Below are 17,914 nucleotides of genomic sequence, written 5' to 3' on the forward strand. Positions count from 1 at the left end.
TTCTTTAACCTACAGGCCCACAATCGGTACATGTTTAAAAACACTTGCAGAATTATTTTTTCTGTTTAGAAAGAAGTCGAAAATGGATTACTTGCCTCAGTGAGAAGTGAACTGTGTCTTGGGCTAAAGATCAGAAATTCAAATACCAGAATTTTCTAGTAGTCTGAGACATGCTTTGTCAGTGAAAAATAGGTAGCTCTTAATCTCAGACAACTTTTATAATTAAATCCTCTTGGATATCAAAATGTATTGTATGTCCCTGTACTTCAGAGTTACTTTTCAATTGCAGCCTCTACAGAGCTGATATTAGCAGTAATTTTAGTTTGCTTTTTGAGTGGTGTTGGTGGGGCTGTTGTATTTGGTTTTCACTATGGGTTTTGTGAGATTGGGTTTTTTTTGTTTTGTCTTTTAAAGGAAGCAGTAGCTTTTGCCCACCTTACAAGGTGAGCATCGATAAGAAAGTGGTTAGCCACATAACGTTCAAGCCCATGGGTGAATCAATATTTCTCTTCCTCTATCAGGCATTTTAAGCTTCTAGCCTGAAAGTCAGCCAAGTGGTACTTCCTTCTAGTCTCTGAGCTGGACTGGCTGTTCAGAGTTATGGTAATGCCTGTGTCTATTGCCTGACTTTGCAGCTTCTCCGAAAATGTGAACTTTCTGACCATCTCTGTGGGGATGTGCATGTTGTGGGGGAGACAAGAGAGGAGTTACTGCTTCCCCTCTCAGCCACTCATTTGCAGTTCTCCACAGTGATGTTAATACACCTAAGTGCATGCTTTACTCTAGATGGCTGTCCCATAGCACAAAATTACTCAGAACTTGAAGATCAAGCCCAGAGCTGCCGTTGCAGGAATAATTATGGAATTGAACTGAAACAAGCAGATAAGGTTGACATACCTTAGGGCACCTTTTCTAGTCCTCTGCTGCCAGTTTAGGATGACACAGATCTTCCAGAGTTCATGTGCCTGATGTGCCAGTCCCAAAAAAACACCTTGCTGTCCAAGAGCATCTTGGGTGCCACTACCTGCCTGAGTTTCAGCAAGTTAAGCAGGTCTTCCAGCCTATGTGTAATGAGGAAGATGGTATTGTGTGATCTAAGCAGTACTCTGTCTACTGCAGCACGTAATAACAATGTACTGGGCCCTTTATGGTGAACCTGGCCATTGACATCTTTGTGCAGAATTGGTGAGGATGACGAGAGGGCAAATGGATGGGACAGGATGGGAATTTAAGACAAGGATGTTTTTCATGCAACGTAAAGTCATCTCAGAATTTCATAAACTAGTTTCATGAAATAATGAAAAATCAAACTTGAATGGTGATAAGAACATTGAAATAAAGCTGAACCTCAAAACTTAAAAGACTGTAAATTCTCTTGGAGTTTGCTTCTTTCACTACCTGTGGCTTCCCAACTGGTGGTGACTGCTCTAGAATCCCTTTCTAGTAGTTCATAGCACAGGAACTGTCTTTGTCATGCCTTCTGTGGGTGGAATCATTTAGTCTTTCTCAATTACTTGTACCAGTTCAAGATAATTTGTCGCTTGGGGTTCTGTATGGAGTCGACATAGTAATGGTAGCTTTGATGATTCAGCACCATAAACATGTTCTCAGCTGATCAGCCCTGTAGATTTGAAAATCATGAGTGCAATTTTCCCTTACAGCATTTTCTTACCTTTATTACATAACTGATAAGTAATCATCTTCTATTTTCTATCTGTTGCAGACTCATTAGTTGTTCAGTTAATTTATCTGCATATTTGTCACATGTCATTCTTCAGTAATAAACTAGTATTGTGCATTGAGTTCATGCATGAGGTATGTAGCTTTGAGTGGTCCCTACTTGGCATGTTGTCATTATGTGATACCCTTTTTGTAGTTGGTACGTCTTCCTGGAGATCCCTCTGTCAATTGTAATTAATAACCACTAATAACAGGTTAGCCCTTCTTCTGGGTGAGTACTGGATGGCATTATACATGCCTACGTGTTACATCACTGTGTAGACAGTGTAGTCTACTAGGCTTGGCTTTGATTTAACCACTATTCTAAGTCTAATTTAGGGGACACCATTCTTGAGTTAACTGAGTGGGTTAATTTGACAATTTTCTAATGGGTATTGTTTTGTAATTCTGCAAATTCTTCGTACAGTGAAGTACCATCAAGAATAGAGTGTCTAGAGAATCAGCAGGAGATTAAGAAGACATAAAGGAAAACTCAGTAGACTTAGAAATCCTGCTCTTGCTTTAGCCCAACATTAGATTCCTGAAAGTTTGCAATCTGAATCAATGCATACATCTAATAGCAACAGGCTTATAGATGAATGATAACATGCCTGAGTTAGCAGCTTCATGGAGTTTCCTCTGGTTTGTAACACAATCACATTTTTTTGTTCCTCCATGTCTCAGTACTTTTCTCACCTTCAAACTCTTCGGACTTAACAACACAATACAGTAACTGTTGAGTCTTGATATTACCCTATTTAGTCAGTGGGTTTAAAACTGAAAACCAAAGCAGTGTCCTGAAAGCTAATACTATTTTTTTAACTTAAAAAAAAACCCAACACTTCAGGAGAAAGTAATGTGAATATTGAGAGACCATATGGATTGGAAGAAACTAAGGACTGTCTCTCTTGCAAAACAACAGAAAAATATCAGGCATATGGAAAGACAAATCCAGAAAACATTACTTTTCCCCAGTAATGCTCAATGCACCTATTTGTCAAAAATCCAATGGTCCGTGCAAGCGTTATCCTTTACCTACAGATATTCTGACATGTGTGTACATTTGTGTGATGTAAAAGCAATACCCTATTTTACTTTGTCTGCCTCTTGTAGGGTTTGGGGTTTTTTTAGTCATTATTCTAGATTGCATAAAAAGCCGTAATGTACTTTAAATAGTTGGTAATTTAGATGTACAGCTATTTTCCCTCACTATAGTAAACAGAGGCTGCTCTTCTAACCAAACATTCATCTTAAGTCTTTCCCCTTTTTTTGTTGTTGTTTTTTTAGTGGGCAATTTGCTGTAGTCAAAAAATGCCGTGAGAAGAGCAGTGGCCAGCAATTTGCAGCAAAATTCATCAAGAAACGCAGAACAAAATCCAGCCGACGGGGAGTAAGCCGGGAAGATATTGAGCGAGAAGTCAGCATACTAAAAGAGATACGACATCCTAATGTGATCACACTGCATGATGTTTATGAGAACAAAACAGATGTCATTCTTATTCTTGAACTGTAAGTAGCTCTAGAGAACTGAGGGAGGAGTAGTAGAATGTATTTTTGTTTGTTTTTTTTTAAAAAATAGATGCTTTCTCCAAGAATTGCAGTGATTTAATGGACATTCCTTACCAAAAGCAGATAGATCATAGCCTAAAAATTCTTCATTTTTAACTCAGTTGTAGATTCTTGATTTCTACACATATTTCTCACTGTAAACACTAAAAAAAATCCAGCATTTTTAGGATTTTTGTCTGCTTGTTACTTTATCGTTATTGATGTTGTGCATCCAGAAGGATATCTTGGAGCTAAATAAACTATTTGGAGGAGAGGAGTGAAGGCAAGTAGAGATTCTAAGTTAGTTTGGTGAATTTTCATGTGTTTCATATTGGTATAAATTAGCATCACTGAATGTTTTTTCTCCCTTTTTAACCCATGTAGCAGAGAACAGAATTTTCCCATCTCTGTCCTGTTGAAGTGTAAACTGAGATTTCATATCTTTGTTTTAGTTCTTTTTATTTCACGCAAGGTTATTGCTAATGGATTGCGGTAAATATGTCAGCAGAGGATACTTCTGCATTGTTTCCAATCTGGCTTCAAGTGCCTCAAAGATTGCAAGTTTAGAAATTAAGCACTATTTGCCCATTAACAGTTTGGAATGTCTGCTGGTGGTATGTGCATGTCTTTACTTAGTCTGTTTGTTATCATACTTGTTCGTTATCAGGTAAATAGGTGTATGTAAGTGTCGATTTACTGTGTATATTTAAAAAAAAAAACCCAAAACTCCGAAGTAGCTTTAGGAGTTTCATCTTTTCTGTGGTATATTCATGCATTTTTCCTGCTCTGTAATCTGCCTAGATGAAATCAGGCCAGTGTCTGGACTTGAAAGCTCTGAAGAAGAGTCATTATGGGCAGTGGTAGGAGGCTAAGGAAGACTTGCTAATCATGGGCAGTGGTAGTAGGAACAGGGCTGTTCTGCCCCACTGCCCTTTCTACATGGTACAGGAGCTCTTTTGGCAGAAAGTGTGTACCCACTAACATTCATTGAATGGAGGCAGATGCTGCTTCTGACAATTTGTGTTAATATTTCATAAGCTTGATAGAGTGAAGCTTAGCAAACTATTTGAATTACACTTTAGCCACTTGTTTTACCTAGTTAACAATTTTGAATCATAGAATTATAGAATGGTAGGGATTGGAAGGGACCTTCAGAGATCATCTAGTCCAACTCCCGTGCAGAAGCAGGTTCACCCAGATCAGGTCGCTTAGGAACGTGTCCAGGCAGGTGTTGAAGACTTCCAAAGAAGGAGACTCCACAACCCCTCTGGGCAGCCTGTGCCAGGGCTCCCTCACCCTCACAGTGAAATAGTTTTTTCTTACATTTAAGTGGAACTTTTTGTGTTCCAGCTTCATCCCATTACCCTTTGTCCTGTTGCTAGCTACTATAGAAAAAAGAGATGCCACAACCTCCTGACACCCACCCTTTAGATATTTGTAAATGTTAGTAAGATCTCCCCTCAGTCTCCTCTTTTCTAGACTAAACAGCCCCAGTTCCCACAGCCTTTCCTCATAAGGAAGATGTACCATTCCCCTGATCATTTTGGTGGCCCTGTGCTGGACTCTCTCCAGCAGTTCCCTGTCCCTCTTGAGCTGAGGAGCCCAGAACTGGACACAGGACTCCAGATGAGGCCTCACCAGGGCAGAGAAGAGAGGGAGAAGAACCTGCCTTGACCTGCTGGCCACACTCTTCTTGATGCATTCAAGGATGCCATTGGCCTTCTTGGCCACGAGGGCACATTGCTGGCTCATGGGTAGTTTATTATCAATCAGTACTCCCAGGTCTCTCTCTGCAGTGCTGCTCTTCAGCAGTTCAACTCCCAGCCTGTACTATACTTCCATATAGTTTGTCTTGGATACTTTTTTTTTCCACTTTCCCAAACTGTTTTGCGAGTGTTTCAAGTTGAAGCAGTGCTATTTGGGGTAGCGAAAAGGTTAGAACATTTATTTGGTTAGAGGGCCAAAGAGTAATATGATACATTTGTAAACTGAAGATACTGATTGATGTGAAGTTTTATAGTTCTCAAAGTCACCATGATGTTATGTGAAGCTATTGAGAAAGCAAAAGACTGTTGTTTTAATAAAAAATATGTAATCCCTTTTTTTTCTAATGTTCTAATATTTGCATTTTGCCTACTCCCCTGACATTCTTTGTTTTACGGAACAATTTCAAGTAAACAGAAATAAAGCTGAAAGCTCATTACAAAACCTGTTTTGCTGTCCTTGGAATCCATCCCAAGTGACGATTTTCTCTTCTGATTAGAACGTAGCATTTTTCCTGGCACTTATGTTCCTTTATGACTAGAAGATGACATACAAACATACAGGATTTTGTGTAGCTTAGTTTTCTAGAAATTTGAGAGACTAAAAATCAACGTTCCAGATACGTATGAGAAATCTGTAACAAAATGAAAACCTAGAAGAAAAATCTAATTTTATATTTGTAAACAAGTGTTAGTACCATGCACAGTCACGAGGAAAAGCATCTCTGGGTTTTGTTCTTGGTAGAAGCTGTGGCTCACAGGCATCAAGCCCTTGCCAGCTGCCCTTTTGGTGGCTGCCAGATGTTAACTTGCACAGTTAACATCTGTCACATGTTCACTGTTGATTTTTATGTTGTGGTTCAAAAGAGATTTATAGTATTACATGCAGCCTCCTAAACATTTTTCTGCATTATTGGTGAGAAGTTTCTCAGACGTGAGCGACTGACTGTAGAAGTTATCACTTCATTCCCTCTCAGCAAATATTACATCAGCCAGCAAAGTATTCAAGGTGGTGATTTGTATGCAGAAATGTGTGGGCAGTTAGTTAATTATTGCAGTGGCAAGGTCCTCACAGCACTGAATGCAAAACAGAGCTGCGTATCAAAACCCTTATACACATGAGTGTTTGGAGGTTTTTCTCTCAACTACCTTATGTCAAGAAACTGACCTACCAGAAATAAATCAATTACAAAATGTCTAGTTTCTGAAACTTTAAATCAAATTCTTCCTTGAAAGATTCAGCAGGCATACACAAGCATGAGATATCCTTGAAGAGCCTTACTTTATTACAGTCTTTTAGTATAATTAGAGAAATTGGGCATGTTTTCATATTTTTAGGTCTTATATAGTGGCAAGTGTCACCTAGATTTGGCAATAACCTTTGAAATTCCTGTTCTGTGGACTCTTCCATCATCTTGCAAGGAATGCTGTGCATGTTACACATGAACTGGAAAACACTGTCTCTTCCACATCTAGCGGAAAACTATAGAAGTTGGGGTTTTTTTTTTCCTCCTATCACATAAATAATTCAATGAGTCAGAATTTTATAGTACTTTTTTTCTATTCAGCTGCAGCAACTACTCTCCACTTTATTAAAAATACTAAGCTATTTCCAGTGAGCTGTGCAGAAGCCATCATTTTATCAGACTTCACAGACTAGAAAGCACACTCGCCTCTGTTGCACAGTGGTAATTATTTTCTTTCCTCAAGCAAGTTTTGCATGTATTTGATTCCCCTTTTGGGGGCTTTGAGTGCATAACCTGTGTCTTCTATTTTGTTTTTCCTTCTCTTTATTATGCCATCATTTACACTGCAGACCTAGAAAGTATACTCAGTGTGTGATGCTATATAGAGCCTTGGTGATGGTTTCTCAGTGCAACTGCAAAGAGTTTATACCGCTATCCTGAATTATATGGTAGCTTTGTAGAGTGCCCAAAAAGCAACACAGATGGTCTTACCTTTTAGAATAGTGTAATACAACAGCTGACTCTTTTCAGTGGGAAGCAATAAATAAAGTGTTTGTACTTTTCTGTACAAAAAAACCCAAACCTTTGTTTCTGGATTTGAAATCCTGATTTCAGATGGTAAGCTCATAGTTCTAAGTGATTAGTATCAGCTTTTAAAATTTAAAAGAAAGATAAAAAAGAAAAAGAGAAGCTTTGAAAGTCTTAGCTCAGAAAGAGAAGAATGACAACATACAAGTGATTGTGCATTAAATATTAGATATTATGCTTTTTAAAACTTTAGTCCTGTACATCCCAACATCTCATAGAGAGTGGCCTCCTTATTGGTACCTTTGTAATATTAACCGAAACAGAACATCTGATGTCATGATTTGTTCATTGAAAAGTAAATAAAATAAAATAATGATGAACTCTTTAGATTCCTTTTCTGTCTTCATGGGATGTTAATTTAACCTGCTACATTCATAGTAGCTTGGCTTCCAGGGAAGTTTGAAATCTGCTTAGAGTTTCTTTAATTTTGAGTTGTCTTTTGACAGAAATAACTCTGAGGTTTTTAATTTTACCTGTAAATCATAAGAAAGTTGTTCTCAAATGGCCCTGTGCTGAATTTTGAGAGGAGGATTGAATCTTTGATGCTTACTGAGATGTAACAGCATGCAAGCAAGATCTGCAATGCTAATTTTTAGGTGATGGTCCATCTTTTGACTTTAAAAACCTGAATGACAAGCCCACAGATGTGTGCACAAAGGAAGTGTAGACAGGTAAGAATGAAAGCTTGACAGGGCTAAAAAGAGAGGAGCTAGGGGAAGTGTGACTGCAACTCACTGAATGCATCTCTGTGCCAGAGGACTTGACTTTTGGGCTCTGTAGTCCCTGAGCAAAGTGCATGGCACTCATGTATGCTAAACCTAAATGTTCTTCATATGTTAAATTTGAGTCTCTTGCTGAGCTAAAATGCTCAGACAGCTCACTGGGCCAAAATGTTCCTAACCATATTCATTACCCAGTCTCTGGGCGCTTGTGGACCTCCCCAGTGATATCAGCCATGTTTGGGTGCAAGAAAGATTCACAGGAGTGTTCAGGCCTGCCTCTTTAGTGGGACTTAACTGCTTAACTCTTAGTCCAGATTTTGATGCCAGTGTTATTCTGTCTGGCCGCTGTTCTTCTGTCTGGGTGTTCTGAAGGCAATGTGTCCTGTTCTATATAACTGAAGAATTTAGGCTTACTAAAAAAGGATTTCATAACAGTTGATGTTGCTAATAGAAGCTGGATAAAAGAAAATTATAATGTGTAGTGATACACTAATAAGCTAATAGTGCTGCTTTGCTCTTTCAAAATATTTGATGCACTTTGTATTTCTGAGGAGTAAATTGGCAAATGCACAATTCATAAAAGCTGTGAAATGTAAAACTCCCTTGACCTTAAATAGAACAGGAGCAATATTTTAGTCTAGTCTTGGGCTGACAACTTCTGTTTGAAAATAATGCAGGGAATCATAGAAGAGACATTTGACCTCAGTCCTTAGAGAAATCATTTTCTTTGCAGATTGACAAAAGATTTTTTTTTATTAGAGAATAATTCAGATAATGTATAAAATTGAATCTTCTTTAAGAAATTGAATAAATTGGTACTGGAATTCTTCTCCCACTCTACTTATGTTGTTGAAATCTAAGCAAGATGAATGAAACCTTGTAAGCTTGAACTTACTAGGTTAAGTTTCTTCAAACAAGGACTTAGGTTTTGGGGTTTTTGTGTGAGGTTTTTTTAACCTTAATCAGAAATCCTTAGATAATCATTAATTGTCATTTAGACACTATTACAATTTGAGTAATACGGTCAACATGGCATGTGACTGAGTCGTTAGAGGGTGACCACACTGACTGTGAAGGTTAGTTGGTTCCAAGTTCCCTGTGCAGGTTCCCATAATGACTTCCTCTGAGATCTGGTGATCAGTTCTGTTTCATAGTTAAGAAAGCCTGGCAACTTGCAAAAGCAGCATCCAGAAATGTTTTTTCTACAGCTATGATGTATTTTCTTTCCCAGAGGAACATATGTGGATTGCAAACACATCTGTCAGGGTTCCTTCGGGAAGGCTGGGGGATGATTTTACCAGTATTGCATTTTACAAGAAGGAATGCTTTATTTTATGAGTTTGAGGAAAGCTAGCACCACTGCCTAGAAATACTGAGGAAGCAACACATACCAGCTTTGCTTTTAGTGAAAATGTTTATACAAAATATTTCTAAAACCATGTGCACTATTACTCAGAAACACTACAAAATGCAGTCATGTAATAACAATGGAAAGGGATTTACTCAGCCTGTATGTGTTTCTGTGTTAAAACGTGGCCAATAGTATAACGTGTCCTTTAGGATTAAGATGTGCCCTCCATTAATCACAAATTCTTGTTTTCTTAAGCAAAGTATTTGAACACTTTTGTGATGTAATTTAAAGAGAAACAGGAAGGTTTTAAACAAAAATGTTAAAGAATTAATGCTTTAAAGGAAAACAGTATGTGAAGGTAAACGTTGTGGCTTTGCAGCCACAAAGACTTGAGTGTTACCGAGTTCCTCTGTTCATCTGAAGGGATATTGGTTGTTGCCCATCAGTACTTGCTCACACTTTGGATATCAGAGTTGTGTTGAGACACAGATCTGCTACTCAGTTGTCTGATGATTCCTACCAGCAAACACAGAAATTGAAAGGATAGAAGGTCATCTCTGCCAGAGGGTACTATGTACAGATACTCAAAAGTGCTTCACATAAAGAAACACTAGTGCTTGGTGAACGTCTTGCTTCTGCTCCCTTCAGGAGTTGGCTGGTGGCTGGCAATAGTCTGTTGGATGCTGACTGTGTGGGCCTCTGTGCAGAACCCTAGGGGCAGGCTGGGAGTGCGTTTGTGTGGCTCTGGAAACCCAAACAATGATCTGGTTACAGCCAGTGTGTTCATGAACCAGCAACCCCAAATTAAACTTAGAAACAAGGCAGGGGCATTGTGATGGAGGTAGAACCAATGTACTTCTTGAGACGGAGATGACATTCAAAAAGATGACTCGTAGGGGCTGATGTATGGAGTTGTCTGCCCCTTCTTTAGCTTAAGACAGCTTCTGTGTATGAGATGTGTTATGCACAGGTGTGTTGTTGGTATGAGTCTTTGTGCTTGCCTTCTAGCTCCACCTCTGGAGCTTACCATGGGATGGTAAAATGCATGGGTTTTATTTACTGTGGGATTGTTATCCTGGCTGAGGCACAAAGCTAGACTTGAAAATCTAATAGCATTTTAGGAGTGTGGTTGTTTGGCCCTGGCTGGGTGCCAGATACCCACCAAGTCATAATACCACTCCCCCTCCTAAACTGGACAGTGGGGAGAGAGAGGGGGAAATATAATGAGACGGTTGAGAGTCAACATAAAGGCAGGGAGATCACTCATCAATTATGTGTCATGGGTAAAACAGACTCAACTTGTGGAGAAAAAAGTTATTAATGAACAATCAAAACAGGGACATGATCATTCTGTGATTCTATGAGAAGTAAAACTGGATCTTAAAGCACCTCCCCCCATCCCTCCCTCTTCCCAAGACTCTCCTTTCTTCCTTCCTATCCAGTGGTGTAGCACGTGCTGGTTTAATGTTTTACTCATCATTGCCATAAAACTCCATTTCTCTCATGCCTTACATCCCTGCTGGCAAAAGTAAACATCAGGAGAAGCTGTCTGGGCACTGTGCTCACCAGCAATGGCAGCACCCAAAGGGAGAATGCAGGTCACTGACCTCACTCCTCACAGCTGAGGAAACACCAATAAGAGAGGTTGCCTGCTCTCTGAGGTGAACCTATGTACGATCTCCTCCTAGGCATAAAGGGGGGGAAAAAAAAAGTAGTCAATTATTTTGAACCCGTTAGCTTCTCTGGACCTCAGTTTCAAGGTTTGCAAGCCCTAGATAAATAACCTGTGAAATACAGGTAACATTTTATTTGGAGTATTTTAAGGATTGTGATAAAGAAAAGTTCCTACAACTAACCTGTGGCAAAGACAGGACGGTACTCAGTAGCACTGGAGAAAAGTTATTTTTGATGTTGTGCAATTATCTACTCATAAATGTGACAACTTTGAGACACGTAAAAATGCACGTACGTCAAACTTGTCATTTCCTACAGACTGGACTCTCAGGATAGGAAATGTTAAGAAAAAAATGGTTACAGATAAAAAGAAGGTGAAGAGATTATTTCTGGTTTACATAAATACAGTTATGTTTCTTTCTCAAAAACAACTACACTTTGGGAATTAAGTCTTTTGGATCTAAAAGGAACGTGTATGATCAGTGCTGCTTTTCATAGGTGACTAGTAGGTTTTACAGGGACAGTGTGTCTTTAAAATGCCAAAAGGAATATGAGCAAGCTGTAATAGCCATGAAACATAGCCATACCTGTGTGACACTTTCACAATCTATTTTAGTCTGTGGAATTAGCAGCACAGCATTTCAAACCAACATTGCTGAAAATGCATGCTCTTGAGTACTTCAGTTGCATTCGTGACTGCTGATGAATGCTTTAAGCATACACAGATGTTTTCACTGTTTCACAGGGTGGGTGATCTACATAAAAAGCAGATTGGATAACCACATACTTGGTACAATCTTTCAGCCTCAGCTAGCTCACCAAACTATGTGACAGCCCAGTGCCAACTGTGTTGAGTTTTGCTGTGACTACTGTCACAGCTGCCCACAGCTGGGGAAATAGCCACAGTGAGTCTGCATGCTCGATATGGCATGGCTGTGCGCCACTTAACACCCTGCCAGTAACTGTAGCATACTTCCACTTGTAAGTGTGTGGAAACAAGTTCCATGTGATGTGTAAGTCTCTTAGCTCAGTAATTGGAAATGAAGAGAAATACCAGCACTGTATCACCATCCAGGTTTCTGTTCATTGTCACAAAGTGTTGCAGACCTTAGCCTTGAAATCTTTTTGCCATTTTTAAAAGTCAGAAGCAAAGAATGGTGTAAAATGTATGTGTATCCATGTGTAAGATGTGTCTGATCAGCCTCTGTGAAATAATGAACTGTATTTAATCTTCAGTAATTCCATTTTTGTCTCTACAACAAAAAATATATTATTAAAATGACCTCTCTTCCTTCTAGTCTATAATCCTTATATTTAGTGGCACTTTGTTTCAATAATTGTTTTCATGCAGAAAATACTACAACACAAATAATACCCAAAACAATACTCTCATTATCGTCTAGCAGCTCAATGAAACCTTCAAGAACTCATCAAAATACACTTTTCATGCAGTTTGCATTACAAGAATGCACATTAAGTCGCTTGAAAAGTAGACACGATAAAGAAGTAAAATGTCTTTCCAGAAATTTGCCCAGACTCTTTAGCTATTATTATATGTTAATCTCATTATTTTTCATAATCAGAACCTAAATCATAAAACATTTTTTCTCTACAGAAAGGCAACGTAAATTAGGATGCACTTTCTGATTTTTTTTATTTTTTTTTTAATATCCATACAATGCAAAATGTAGGGGATAATAGGACCATCTTTGTGGTTTCTAAGATGTTTCTAGGTAATAATGCTACTTTTATAAACAGGAAAAGCAGTTTTCCACAGTGGATAGTCACCCCAGCATATGTCCTTAAGCTGAAAGGATGTTGGTTGTTTTTTAAGAATAGTCATAGTTGATGTCACTTCAGTATCTCTTTTTCTGTTGACAGTTATCACTACTGCCAGACTACTGACTGAGCTGAGAAAAGGATAATATTTAGTTTATTCCTCTCTCTCAAGTGAAAAAAATCTAGATGTGCTTATGTACATTCTTCACTGCCTGTGCAGCTAAAATACCTGATTAAATTAGTCTTAAGGGCAGTAGTGTGTTTTCCTTGTAGGAAAGGTTGTAGCAGTGTTACAGTACAAATACAATGTGAATGCTTTGACAAGTTTAAAATCTTAATAGTAGGATTGAGTAGCAATAGTAGGAATAGCTACCAGTAGCTATTTCCAAGTAAGCTTTATATTTTCTGGCTTTCATTGTGAGGGATGGAATCTGATGTTTTACCATCACCGTGAACCAATTAATATTTTATTTTCTAGATGTTCCATTACATTAATATGTTTTCAGTATACTTTTACTTCACATTTAATCTTTCAAACTTTCATAATGACAGTAGGTGGGTTTTACTTCATTTAAATTTAGATACAGCAAGCCATGTTCATTTAAGTTTTTTAAACCTTTTTTTTTGTTTGAAAATAAGACTTTTTAATTGTATTTTCTTCAGGGGAGGAGGGTTAGTTATTATTTTGGTATTAAGTAATTTTCATCTTTGTTGACACTGACAACTTTTCGAAGCTGATTTGAGAATAGATATGCTAAAACGAACCTGTTGGTTAAAGGAAGCTCATCAATAAATTTGCTTCTGCTCTCCCAGTGTTGCAGGTGGAGAACTCTTCGACTTCTTAGCTGAGAAAGAATCTCTCACAGAGGAGGAAGCCACAGAATTTCTCAAGCAGATACTTAATGGTGTTCAGTATCTCCACTCTCTGCAAATTGCCCACTTTGATCTTAAGGTTTGTTGAGCAGACAAAAACTTTGACAACTGTAAGCAACATCAAGTCCTTTGTAACACCAGAGACAGATCTATCATCATGCAGATCTTGGCCATAGTTTTATTTTACTAGCTTATGTACACAGAGGAAAGCCCTTGGAAAGAAATTACTGAACTGTAAGTAGTTTCCATCTGTTTTTATAGTCAGATTCTTCATGGAGCATAGCGACTTCTGACAATATTAGCAGTTCTGAGGAAGCAGTCTGGAAATTAGAATTATTATTAGAATTTTATGGAATGTGAATGGGATCTGGATGAAACATTCTGAACAGGATGCCTTTTTTCCAACTTTTTTTTTTTGCTGTTGTATGCACATTTGTGTTCACATGAATGTTATTTGTGGGAACGAAATTTAAACAGTTCAGAGTTAACCACAAAGATTCTAGTGGAGGAGAGAGAGCAGATAATTTCCTCTTCCATTTTTGGGGTGGAGTTTTTTTGCTTTTAGGACTTTTTTCTTTCTTTTTAGAAAAACTTAATTACATCCTTTTGCTAATGAAAAGAAAGCTTTTGTACTTAGCTACTACTTTTTTAATGTTTAAAATGTTTTCCTCTAAGAAGTTTTTTCAGAGCTAGGCAGGTGAAAATTCCCTGAACTCTGCTGAAGTCAACAGGTATGTAGTAGGAAAAGGACGTGTAATTATTACATTGCAGTACATTTCAGAAAGGGATGCTCAGTTCTGGGGATGAGCCTGGGTTAGGAAGGTTTTCAGGGTGAGCAAAGCTTTTCTCATCACCTGCAGTAATATCCTTGGTCTTTGCATGACAGTCAGCAAGAGGAAAGAATTACGAATCTAGTAAGAAATATAGTTGTTCTAATATGAAATGTAAGTTTTTGCCAGTGTTCTTGCAATAAAATAAAGCATCCTTACACTGGATACCAAGGTATGTGAATTAAAGCATACAGCAAGATTAAAATATGCAGAATAATAAAAGTATGCAATAGAAATATATAGAGAGAAGGAAGATAATTACATTTGCATAGATCAGCCTCTGTTATTGAGGGAGAGAGGTAAAAGGATGATAATGATGAACTTAATGATGAACTTAATCACTCCAGAAGTCTTTAACAATGGGAGCAGAATGGATTTAGCTTCAAGGGCTCTTCAGATCACACTAGGTTATGGTCATGACAGTGTATGGAGACAAGTAGCTAGTTAAAATAACAGAGTGTAGAAGCAGGCTGCTTTTGATAATAATCTTGATGGTTTATCTTCTAACTTTGTTCTGGTTTTTGGAAATCTTCATTGTAAAATAATCCAAAGTCTGTATTTTAAAATCTAGCTAGAAAAGACTTGGGGACCTGCTCTTTGTCATTTCTGGTTATTATATTGAAGCTTAAAATCTGGGAGCTGGACCACTCCAGAAGTTTCTGTTGGAGATCCAACAGGCAGCAACATCCACATTTCGTATTGCTTGTGCAGTGTGAAGGAAACCTCTTGAGGGATTAATGTTAAACAAGCCTAAATACTAGTTTGTAGGACATTGTTTCTTGCCAACTCACAGCACTGCTCATATGACTGTAGCATAGAGGCTGTGAATTTACTGAAGACAGCATGTTTCACTTGGGGTTAGCCCACCATGAAAACTGCAACTGCTCTATGTACAAGTAAAATTTTGGTCTTGTGGAAATCACAGCACTGTCATTAACATGAAACCCTAATTTTCTGCAGTTAATTTTTAGTATGTATTAGATTGTAATAGAAAATCCAGGATTTTTCTCCTGAAAAGACAATTCAAGAGGCTGAGGGAGGTGAAGTGTTTACTGCTGAAGAATGCTAGTATATGTCAGACATTCTGTACTTATGCATAATCTTTCTCTCATTCCCCCTTTTTTTTTCTCAAAGCCTGAAAACATAATGCTGTTGGACAGGAATGTGCCAAAGCCTCGAATCAAGATTATTGACTTTGGATTAGCACACAAAATTGACTTCGGAAATGAATTCAAGAATATATTTGGAACACCAGAGTTTGTTGGTGAGAAAACTGTTGTTTCTTCAACCTATTTTTCCTCAGTCTGTGAAACAGTGTATGTGCCTTAGCTTGGTTTGGCTGAGTTACAGATTATTCCATGTGTGTGTAATTCATGGCATTTCAAAATTTAAATAAGCAATTTGTAGCATTCAGTTTCAACTTAGGCCTGCATTGAGGCATTCTTATCTATCAGTATCATAGCTTATCATCTCTGATGTACATAGGCTCAGGGTGACATAGATCTGTTTTTTGACTAGATACTGATCTTCTGCTTTCTCCTTTAGCTCCTGAGGTAGTAAATTATGAGCCTCTTGGCCTCGAAGCAGATATGTGGTAAGTTATGATTCTTACTTGAAATAAATCTCCCATGATTATTCTTATGTTCTAATCTGTTTTTCTCTCTCTTCTCCCTCCATCTTTTTCTCTCCCCCTTCCTTTTTTTTTTTTTCCTCTTTACTCCAGGAGCATTGGTGTAATAACTTATATTCTGTAAGTACCATATATTCTGTAAGTACCAAAATCTATGGTTTGTTCTTGCAAATGCTGTGCTTTAATTCTGATTCTATTCCTTGGATTTTTAGTGGTGTCTATACAAGTAAAACCATTTTCATTGTACAACATGATTCAAGTTGAATGATCAGAAAAGCAATAGTACAATTATTGAAACAATGTCCTTTAATCAGCATTGAGCATGGGAAGATGTCTTCAAGTCTGTTAAATTTGCCAAAGCAGCTTTATCGCAATCAGTATTCTCTGAAAGTATTGCAAAGCTTTTTGCTGTTCTAGATCACATCTTTCTTAAAGTACATTTACAGTATTAAGATAGAAAAGAAAAATTATCACTTTCTGCTATTATTTGATCTCAGAGGGTTGTAACAGCAGTGTTGCAACATATAATGAGAGGAACATTCTGTCTTTCTTGCAGTCTAAGTGGTGCATCACCGTTTCTTGGAGAAACCAAACAGGAAACATTAGCAAATGTTTCTGCTGTGAATTATGAATTTGAGGAGGAGTTCTTTAGTAATACCAGTGCCCTAGCTAAAGATTTTATACGAAGACTTCTAGTCAAGGATCCAAAGTGAGTTATTTCTATTATGTATGCAGTGTTGCAGTCTACGTCTCTAGTATTTCAAATTACAAGACATTTTGAGATGTTGGTTAATAAATATATAGCAGTATGTATTTTTTACTATCTTAAACAGCTCTGTCTTTTTTATTCTATTAAAGGAAGAGAATGACTATTCGAGATAGTTTGCTGCATCCTTGGATCAAGGTTAGCGTGTAATTCATTCTCTGTTGTCCTGGTTTTAACCATTCTTCATTCCATACTTCACTTTCACTTTTCAAGTTCCTTAGCAAGGAAAACTGGCATAATTGTTTAATACAACCTACTGTTTTAGAAAGCTGTCTGTATAAAAACTAATACATGCAGGATGTGGACCATATTACCACATCCTCTGGATAAGTAAGCAATAGGGAAGTAGCCCATCACTGAGATTAAAATAATGAGCTGAATTTCAAGGAGGACTGCACTGACAAAGGTACATTACCTGAATCCAGTCCAATTTCCTCGCACATTTTTTGTCTTCTAATATTCTGATTTAGATCAGGCAAAAATAAATTTAGCTCTTTTCTGCCCTTCTGCTTTAGGCTGAGGACAGCAGTTGATGCAGGATGGTCTTGCAGTGTTCCACAGTGTTTGGATTAAGCTGTTGTAGTGCTATTAGGTTGAGAGGGAGAAAATAGGACCTATCATTTTTCTTAATGTGTGTAATAATACCTACCACTTAATTTTTTTAAATTGCATTCTGATTGTGAGCAGTAAATCTTTCAATGTCATTGATTTCACAGGTCATGGGGACACATTGTGCATATTTGACCCCATTCCACTTCCCAGAGAACTAGTTAGCACGTTATTTATTCAAGCCACTGCTGTTCCTGTCACACTTTTTGGTGGAGTAATCTCAAAAACAGTTGAAACACCTTGAATGTGTTGAAATGTTCTTTTAAACCACTGAAGAAAGCACTGTCCAAGTTTGACTCTTGAAGACCAAGATTTCCACTCCTGTAACAACATATTGTTTTGTACTCTGGTATATTCCTTTATGTTTTAACTTTCCAAGCCTTCTCCCCTATGATTAATATTGTCCTGGGAGAAAGTTCAAAAGGTGCAGCATTTTTAGACCTTCCTGCACAGGTAGATTGGCTGTGAGGGTTTTTTCAGGTCCCATCAGCATCCATGCATCTAAAATGAGCCAGCAGATCTTCCCAGAAGACAAGATTTATGTAGGAGGTGATATCCAATGCCTCCATCATAGAATCATACCATTCTATGATTCT

At 37.8% G+C, this 17,914-nt stretch overlaps 1 protein-coding gene across 5 annotated transcripts in view; it reads left to right on the forward strand.

Annotated features, from left to right (window-relative positions):
- The window catches only part of DAPK1 (death associated protein kinase 1), a 90,964-nt gene that overhangs the window by 39,092 nt on the left and 33,958 nt on the right, over positions 1–17,914 (forward strand). For all 5 annotated transcript variants that reach the window (XM_062017477.1, XM_062017479.1, XM_062017482.1 and 2 more), the window contains 7 exons: positions 3,007–3,228; positions 13,424–13,562; positions 15,448–15,577; positions 15,859–15,907; positions 16,037–16,063; positions 16,500–16,652; positions 16,802–16,847. In XM_062017477.1, the coding sequence (XP_061873461.1) occupies positions 3,007–3,228; positions 13,424–13,562; positions 15,448–15,577; positions 15,859–15,907; positions 16,037–16,063; positions 16,500–16,652; positions 16,802–16,847 (766 nt within the window). The remainder of the gene's footprint in view (positions 1–3,006; positions 3,229–13,423; positions 13,563–15,447; positions 15,578–15,858; positions 15,908–16,036; positions 16,064–16,499; positions 16,653–16,801; positions 16,848–17,914) is intronic.

Source organism: Colius striatus, chromosome Z (assembly GCF_028858725.1).
Source record: "Colius striatus isolate bColStr4 chromosome Z, bColStr4.1.hap1, whole genome shotgun sequence".
NCBI classification, from domain to species: domain Eukaryota; kingdom Metazoa; phylum Chordata; class Aves; order Coliiformes; family Coliidae; genus Colius; species Colius striatus.